The following is a 9725-nucleotide window of genomic DNA, read 5'->3' as shown; positions in this document are numbered from 1 at the left end:
CCCCAGGGGTCCTTGAGAGGGTTCCAGGGGTCTCCAGCAAAATGAGGAATAGTTTAATTTCACTATCATTTAATTCAATAGAAATTATCCCTGTTTGAGGATGTAAAAGAATAGCTAACTATTCTAGTCATATTTCAGTCTCACCACTGTTATCTATCCTTGTACAGTGTAGACGGTTACACAGTTCAATACTAAATCAGCAACAAAAATCTTGACAAACAATAATGCAAAACCAAAATCAAACAATCAAAATGTCACGATTATCAAGAAACCACAGAACTTGAAATAAATCTTCTGCTAGCTAGCTTCCACAAGAATTGGAGAGAAATGTAAAATGTAAAAATAAATCTTCCAATGCAGCTATTCTGAAAAACAGCTGCATTTCAGAACGGTGTAGTTCATCAAGGACCTAATGAAAATCCTCTCTCAGACACATCAGTGCATGTCAGTACTTGCCCTTCTGGCAAGCATAAAAACAGGATCAAATTCAGCCTCACTTAGGGTGCGATCACACTTACAGTTTGTTTTCTTTGATCCAAACCATAGTGGAAAAGGTTACTTTGTTGAAATTTTATATTTGGTTAGTTTAGGTTCACACTGCCCTATTACAACTGAACCAGGGCTTGTAAACAGAAGTATGGTAACCTGTCATCCCACCACATTAGAGATTTAGAGATAAAATAAAATTCCGGTCCCTGTAGCTGTAGCTAAGCATGATGGACTTGTCTACACTCTTTACTGTAGTTTCCCTTCTCTGGTGTTTATAGGCTACCATTTAGGAACACATGAAGACACAGCTGAATATGAGCATCAGTCCAGACTGTGGTTTGCCCTCGCTTCATTTTGTTCTGCTAGGCTTTCCGAGCAGGAGGAACGGCTGGCTCTTAGATGTCAACATCCGTCTCCTTATACCCACAAAACCTTGCATTTTGGGGTCATTCCCTGTAGTTGGTTTGGATTCCGTTCTCACTCTTAATGAACACTTGCATTTTCAGTCATCTCTGTGTCGTTATTTGGTGTTCACCTGAGTTCTTACCTGGCCAAATGAACCAGTAAACACTCCAGAGGTCAAATAAATCGCTTCAAAGATGCTTGGTGTGAATGGGCCCTTTGACAAAGGTATGGCAGGTGCCCACACCTTGCCATACCGACTTGATACCCATGTGCAGTATAGCTCCATATCTTCCTATATAGCCTCTTGGATGGGTCTCGCAGTATAGCCACCATCAAGGATTGATATTGGGGGGAGGGGATCACCGCGGCCCCTTTAAGATATGTTTTGACTCTGCACGTGCTTGCCTTATATGGGAGCAGCAACAAACTGTGACCGTTAGTTACCTCTGTGCTTCTCCTCCGCTCCGCTCCGCATTGAACAGCACTATAAAAGCCTGCTGGAGGAAAAAAAAAGGCAGTTTTGAGAGACGGAGACAGACAACAGCTGAAGACAGTAACGGTAGAGGAGTACAATTCCTTACTTTTTTGTTTACCTTATCCTGGACGAGGGAGTACACTTTATGAGAGGAGAAAGAACGGATATTCGCATTGTTCGGGATAAAGGTGAGTTTTGAGTTTTGTTGTGAATTTTTTCAGGGGGATTTGTGAGTTTCTTTGTTGGGTTAACAGAAGGATGACATACTTCTGTGTCATCATGTTACAGTGAAAAACTTTTTTGATGTCATTGTTTGTCCACATATAATCAACTTGATACTCTCACTTAGGCTTTGTGTATCAATTAAGACTCGAAAATCATTTTTGCTCGAACGCTTCTGTGGCACCCCAATAATTAATCTGAGTTGAATCCTTTTAACGTCGCAAACTTGAAAAATAATTGCAATGTGCTGAATGAACGTGATATGTTAAAAGTGGAATAGTTGCTAAGGTGAAATGACACTAAGTATAGTTCCATTGTTTTGAATGTATTTTGATGTATGCCAGTTGCCTTTTCGACCGTCTGCCGTGCTGGACCAGTGTCAAGCAAGCCAGAATAAAGAGTAGGGCTTCCGGTCCGGGCTTTCAAATTAAAAGCCTCGTCGACGGAGTCTGTTGCAACTGTTTTTGTTGATACAAAGTAGCAAAATTAAGAATAAGACGGAACATGTTTAGTAAAGGGAAATATGTTTGGTGTTATTTTCCCCCTAAAATGCGCTTTTCACAGCATGTAGCCCACCATAGGCCATAGGTTCATGCAAAATGCCACGTATAAAGAGCTGGCAAAAATACACAAAGACACGACTCAAACACAAAACCTATGTTTACCAGCCAACTTAGAAGGATGTCTACTACGTGGAAAAACAATTTTAACTCATAGTAACGACAATATTGTTGTTAAAGGCTGTATAATGGAACTTTAATTTCCTGGTGGCAAGTATTTTCTAGTGACAAATCGTCGGACACTAATTTTGAAGGAAGATTCGTCTTACTTCTGGTCTTATTCTGTCGGGCTTGACGCAGCTGTTGGTCAGCATCGCGAAGCTGAATGCCCGAGAGTAACCCCAGTTCAAAGAGAACAATGAAACACACGCACATACAAGTCAGACAAAGATTTATATCACTCAGTCACATTGACATTGGCACTACTGGGTCGCAGTGAAAAAGATACACACTTACGGTTATGAACTGTATGTTTTATTTCTGTCAGTGAAATGTTTTCTGTGTTTTCTGTTTTTCGACGGCTCTATGGGATTTGTGCTGTTAAATATTCGTTTTTGAACGATGTGCGTGTCTGCAGTGATGTTTCAACGTCGACGAAATGCCTTTGCTGTCTGTTTTCATTCGTGGTTTGACCAAGCAAAATGTGTCTCTTTCATGTTTTCATGATTGCTCATCAAAGCATCGATTATATCCCATCGCCTATCACTCTGAGGGATGAACTGTTATTCGGTGGATAAATTTCCCTTTCGGAATGATCCGTCAAGTGTGTTCAGAAACAATGGACTCAAAGGGCGCATAGTCGAGGAAAAAAACAATCCTGTATGTGGAATATATGATAACACGTGAGTGAAGATTGATGGTAAACAAGTGAAAAATGGCAATATTTATGTGTGCCGCTAGGGGCGCGCTGGCTCTGCACCATTCGGGCTGCACAGCGCTCAGCAGGGGCCCCACTTCAGGGACCTGCTATCCCAACACATGCATTTCCACCTCAGCCTTCCCGTAAAATCAGGGTAATGTAGGCTAAACCCATATAAACAACCGACCTTTTTATTTGCTGAATAGAGTCCCCTTTTTAGGCTGACTAGATCTTTATGATGCTGTGGTTATAGAAAACATCGTAGATAGAAAGTAGTATCAAACTGATGTAAGTTATATATGAAGATTGGGTCTTTTACAGGAAAAAAACATTGTTGTCATGCTGCTTCTCTGAAAATACATTTGATTTTTACCTATCCTGGTGGTTGTTTGTTTGCCTGATGATGATCCCCAACTGGAGATCATGGTTTTACACATCTTTTTTTATTTACATCTAGGCTACATCTCTATCATTTTTTCAATCTTTGGAATTGATGGCAGTGGGAAATCTGTGCATTTTGTGCCAAATGCATTCAAGGTGTAAGTTGTGTACACCGTAGTCCACCCACACATAGAACAGCATTGTAGACAGCAGTACTGGCATACTAGTGATGTTTTTCTCATTCATTTCCCAAGGGTTCAACCATGGAATACATTCAGTGAAATAGGAATGTAGATCCAGCATTTGTGGATGATGAAAGTAGCGGTTTACTTGAAATGACATGCTCTTTCTGGGGGATAAAGCCTGTGTTAGTGATTCTGGCAGTAGCTGGGTCCAAAGGAAAAAAAAAAAAAAAACGGTCTAGGAACCCTCCTGGGTTTCAGGGGTCCTGGTGAAATGATCTTATCTGCTTTAGCAATGTTTTATTTGATGAAATGGTCAGTTATACAGTCAGTGAGTAACTCAACTATATACTGTATGTCTATTGAAATCTTACAGTTCCATTGGTTAAAACAGTGCGTGATGCTCTGTGTGCCAAATGTGCAAATTACCTGCAAATCCTGTTATTTCTCTTTAGGCAAACCTACTGCAGGTATTTAATGGTTAATTATGTGCCGTGAGTAACGCCAGTGAATTGAATGACTCATTCTGTTAGAGAAAGTACATCTGGCAGTACTACAGATAGGGTGCATGGTACACTGTGTGTTAATTGTTTGTCCATCCCAAAGTCCCTGTTTGTCCCCTGTTTTATTGTGACATTGAGTACACTTCAGTGGCATTACTTAATAAGACCAAATTCCGTTTAAAAAAAAAAAAAAAAAGTACTTATACAACATTGTAGATGAGGAAGTGGTATAACTGCTGAGAAGTTGGTATAGAAACACACAAAGAGGCGAAAAAATGCCAGCAGGGGAAATGCTCATCCTTTGTTCCTATAACTCCCTCCAAATCCTAACATTTATTTTGTATTTTTTGGTCTGTCATGATGTTAACCGTGCAGTCTTTAAGATATTTGGCTGTCTCCACTGTCAACAGACTGTAAAATGGGAAGAAGTAACTACTAAGCAATGCTTACAGGCATAAAGTCTGGTTAGTCTTAACCTGCGAGTATCTGGATATGTATCTAGACTGCTGAGGAAGATCACAGTGTTATCCCGATTGAGTTATAGTATATAGCGTAAATCCATGCTAAATTGAATTATTCGTTTTAGCAGGGCAGGGTTTCTTCAACTTTTTCAGCTCACTAGCAAATGGCCAACGACCCATTTTAAGTCCTGTGCCAATTCTTTAAAGACTATTCAACAGGGGAGAAAAGTGTATTCTAACCTCATTATCACTGTGCTGTCATTCCACTCTATACGACCCCCTATCTGCTTTATCCTGTATAATTAGACAGGAAATTCAACAGGATGAACAAGGTGGCTTTGATCAAACCACTGGTGAAAACCCAGTTTTAACCCCAACCTAATCATCCAACCTGTTGTGGAATCGCAGAACTATAGTAACAACTATTATTAGTAATGCTATTTATTTGGCCTTTCTTCAATGATGTGTTAGCACAAAAATGAATAGAAACAAGTACAGATTTTATCAAGGGTGCATTTATTTTCACTATAATACAATTTATACTTTCTTCTGTTAAGTACTGCTCAATACAGAGCTGACATGATTTTCTAACCCCTGACTGACTGACCTGAATTTAACTTTTGATGACTGAGGCGCTGTGGCAAAAAGAAATATAAAAACCCCCCACAGAACTGCAATAAAAAAAATGTTTTGGTCTTCTTTGAGTGATTTGGCATGAAAAGAATGGACTTGGTGGTCTGATCAGTGTCTGTTGCGTAAAACGAGACTGAGCCCGAATCCAAGGACTACTGAATCCACAAACAAATAGAGAGTTGGCATGAAAAAGTGTGCTACCCACGCTGGTTGGCATACATTTTAAGTCAATTTCAAGTTTAAGTATACAAACCCAGTTGTGAAAGGTTGCTTTGCAGACCAGTAGTAGATAAAACAAAATAGAAAAGTGTGAAAGTGTATATAACTGTATCAGGTTACTGGGAGTGAGCGTACCCATGCTGCTAAATCAGTAAAGCAGTTTGATTAGATGGAACAATGTGGATGGCAGGGAACTGAAGTATTGTTAGTTAGTTAGTTAGTTTACTTTATTGTCCTCAAAAAAAAAAGTGTTTTCTCTTAAGTTGTACCTCAAGTGCAGGATATTGTGTTACACTGAGGTGTTTACTGAGGGGGGGATTGTTTTAACGAAGGCCGTACCAACTACTTTCACCCCACATTGAAATTGCTCCACACTCCCACTCATCCTCAGAGTTGAACTACTGCTTAGCTCTGACCTTTGGACAGATGATTTAAAGTGGACCTGCAAGTCTAGCTAGAAGCCTTCTTCTGCCGTTAGTTGCCATCATTTGCTGACTGTCTTTGTGCTGCTGGTTGGGACTGGAACCGTCTTGTTTGACGCAATAGGTGAATCTGTTCTCTTGGCTGCTTTCTCTCAGTAACAATTATGTTTTTCCTGTGGCAATGTATTTTAGTTTTGACTTTTTTTTTTTTTTTTTTTTGGTGCCACTGTTGACAACATGCCAGTTGAGTTATTGGGTAATGCTCACTGTGCTCTTGTTTGCTTTCTGTCCTTGATGATTTTAAGGTTATTCTTCATTTGATTTTATTTAATTGTTATAATTGTTATGATTTGTTCTATGTTTATATATATTTTTTTATTTTTTTCACTGGATTTAGTTTAAATTAATTTGTTTCCTTATACTATTATTATTGTTGTCTTAAGTATTCTCTTATTATTGATTATTTGTATTGTATTGCTTTTTGTGAGGACTAGGAAAGGAAGACTAGCTGTCATTAATTTGCCAGCTAATGGGGATCCTAATAAAACAATAAACAATAAAACATTTGGGAGACTCCGCATGCTTTTAGCCTGTTGTAGCAGCGGGAACTGGACCGCAGAGTTATACTTTGTAAATTTGCACTCACGCTCTTGATTGTCATTTGTCCTTGATGACTTTCTGCTCTGTCTTCACATGGTTTTGGTGGAGCTGGAGCACACTGTTAGATGACTTTGTGAGCCATGTCTTTATTCTGCTGGGACAGAGCTGGACCTTAGCCGATCCTGTTTAATCACTGGCTTGTTGCACACTAGGAAAATTCGGTGACTATGTGAGCCCTTTTTTTTTGCCTGCTGTACATTTGTGAATTTACAGTAGCTGACCCCCTCTCTCTCTCTTTGTCTTGTTTGTTTCACAGTAAGGAGCTGGAGCGTGCTCAGTGAGGTCGGGCAGACGGCGACATGGCAGTCTCCACTCAGCTGGGTTTACTGCTTTGGAAGAACTTCACCTACCGACGGAGACAGACTGTAAGTAGGATGGGTGCTTATCGGTTACTGACTCATAAGTACGATGGAATGGTACGATGACATTTTCAGTTAGCAATTTCAATGCAAAGTTATTTATTTATTTGTTTATCTATTTATTTATTCATTTTTAATTAGTCTCTCCTTCCCTTGTGATTGTTTCTCAGCATTTGTATCTGCTGGAAATGTGGATTATATTCCATGCTTTGTATACTTTATGTGTGTTTGAGATAGAACACAACAAAACAAAACAAAACAAAAGAATGCCTTGACATTTTGGTTTGTTTTTAGTTTGTTATTCTTCTTTACCAGGCACCAACATGTTTCAACATGGCACATTAGCTAAAGGAAAAACAGCTTGTTTCCATTGCTAGCATGCCTTATTCAAACCAGTGGGTGCTGTTGGCCACAACTGACTCATTAGCTTGCGGTTAGCAATGTCCTCTTGTTTGCACTTACCAATGCTAATAATGCATCAAGCAACTTTTTAGGTCAGCCAGTTTTAGAGTAGACAACTGCTTGGCAAAGAAAAAAGCAAAAAAAAAAAAAGCAAAAAAGCAAAATGTAAGGCTGTTATTGGTTCTCCCTGAAAAGCTCGGTCTCAGTAAGATTTTCTATGAGCCCACCATGAATCAGAGGTGACTCTGCCAGTACCACAGTGACTACTCAGAAAAATATTACAAAGGCAGACCGTTGAACTTTTTGCCTTTTACATTTTAATATGCATGGCTCCAATGGGAATGCAACCCACAACAATGGAAATGATGTAATTCACCTCTGAGCCACTTGGGCTGAAAACCATTACAGATTCATTATGAGTGCTGTGAGTCACCATCCAGTGCTGGTTGATGCCCACACACTCAAAATGATGTAAATCGAATTCAGGGCTATAGCATAATACTTCTTTATTGTGAAGGACTCACATTTGCTTGCAATTGATCAGCTTGTTCATCAACAGAAACCCTTCCTCAAAGCAACGGCTGTGGACTGAACTTTAAGTTAAGGCGTATTATTTCCAACAAAGGGATACGATGCCTAGACAGTGTCTATATCCATATCCCCACACTCCATGTTTACCGTACTGGTAAAGGCAGGGACACAGGCAGCTGATGCTGGGAAGCCATATGGAACAGATGGACAAACCCATAGTCCTCTAACCCTACAGAGCTCCCTCTCTGTCTCTCTCTCTTTCTCCTTATTAACCCATATACTTCCCAGACGCATATGGTGGGATTACTGTGTACAATGAACAACAGCTGACCCCCCCCCCCCCCCCCCCCTCACACACACACACACACTCCACACACACACATACAACATGTCGCACAACCCGTGACATGGTAAATGGTACATACAATGACCCAAATTCTACTGCAACAGCGGGGCGGGCGTGCTTTCAAAAAGAGGTTTAGCATGCATTTGCATTTGTGTAAATTTGCTGAGGCCAATATTTTAGCTTCAGGCCTTTTTTTTTTTTTTACTTCTAAAGCAGCAGAGATACCTTAGTTAAAGTGTGAGTATGCAAAAACGGTGAAGCATATGTGAAAACTTTCTGAGATGATTTACAGTAGAGTTTTATGTCCCGAGAGTGTAAAGGCTTCTTTCAGTTGGTTGATTGACCTCTGTCTTCCCTCTCTCCTCTTTTTTTTCTTCCTCTCTCCCTCTCAGATCCAGCTGCTGATCGAGATCGTCTGGCCTCTGTTCATCTTCTTCATCCTGATCTCAGTCCGACTGCACTACCCGCCCTACGAACAGCATGAATGTAAGGAGACAGGGAGGGAGGGAGGGTAGCTAATTTTTCTGTTTTATTGGACACAAGGCTTTCATTCACTTCTAATGGGAGAATACCCTTTCCCTGCTTTTCCCCTACTGTCTTGTGTCCCTGATCGCATTTATCCCTATATTCTGAAATATCCCTAAATTCTGAGTGTTGACGTTGTCTCCAATGATGAGTGCTTCCGTTATTTTACACTTGTCAAAGGGAGCCATACACTTTGGTGGCATGTGCGACCTTTGTTGAAAATTGGCCATTGTAAGTGAACGTGATTGAAGTGGGCCACAGGGCACAGTATGTGTACCCACTTAAAACTCAATCATTCGTTATTACTGTGTGTCCTTGGTGCTGCGCAGTGTGCACCACTGCATGAGTCACACAGATTTCAGCAGACTTGTCCCCTATCTGCCAACTCAAACGACTGTTGTGTACTTAGAAAGTCCAGTGAATGAAACATGCTGAAGATAATCCTTGCCACTTCATGGCAGAAGATATATACTGTGTATGTTTTTTTTTGTCAGGAGGAACCACATTTGGTACCAAAATGTTCAAAATACATGGGCAAAGCACTGAGCCCAAGATGTCAAAAAATGAATTAAATTGTATCAGATTGTGCAGAGAGAGGAGATAATCTCAAGAAAGTTATGAAGGGCTTTTCCCGTCTTTGTCTCTTTTCTTCAATTTGGGATAAAGGGAAGACAGTTATTGATGTCGTTTGTGCGATTTCTTCTGAACAAAATTGGACAGAACAACTTTTTGAGAGCACCAGATGATGAACACAAAAACAAAAGTGATGATATTCTCAAAATAATAATATTGTACACAGGAAAAGACAAGCAATTGATGTAATTTTTCATGATCATTTTCCCAGAATCATTCATTTATTACTACTCTAACTTTTACTATCCTTACTTTTACCTGCCTCTTGGAGCTGATCACACCCCTGATAATTGAACTACTCGGACAAACTGCGTTTTTCTTGGTACTGAAACAGCAGCGCAGTGTTAGGAATTGAAACGTCCTCGGAAATCAACGTTAGTCATCCAAGGTCTCCATGTAGTTGTCACAGAGGGACCTGTTCGATTTGTCAATATTTGTTTGCTCTGTGTGAACATGTG

General features: G+C 40.1%; 1 protein-coding gene across 2 annotated transcripts in view; it reads left to right on the top strand.

Moving 5' to 3' along the window:
• The first annotated feature begins 1418 nt into the window (after positions 1 to 1418).
• Positions 1419 to 9725, top strand: part of LOC139913227 (phospholipid-transporting ATPase ABCA1) — a 49191-nt gene continuing 40884 nt past the window's right edge. For both annotated transcript variants that reach the window (XM_071901208.2, XM_071901207.2), the window contains exons 1-3: positions 1419 to 1557; positions 6728 to 6836; positions 8502 to 8595. In XM_071901208.2, coding sequence (XP_071757309.1) covers positions 6771 to 6836; positions 8502 to 8595 — 160 coding nt within the window. In that variant the 5' untranslated portion in view covers positions 1419 to 1557; positions 6728 to 6770. The remainder of the gene's footprint in view (positions 1558 to 6727; positions 6837 to 8501; positions 8596 to 9725) is intronic.

This window comes from Centroberyx gerrardi, chromosome 3 (assembly GCF_048128805.1).
Source record: "Centroberyx gerrardi isolate f3 chromosome 3, fCenGer3.hap1.cur.20231027, whole genome shotgun sequence".
Taxonomy (NCBI): domain Eukaryota; kingdom Metazoa; phylum Chordata; class Actinopteri; order Beryciformes; family Berycidae; genus Centroberyx; species Centroberyx gerrardi.
Note: the sequence above shows the minus strand (reverse complement) of the source record. Positions and strands in the feature narration are given on the sequence as shown.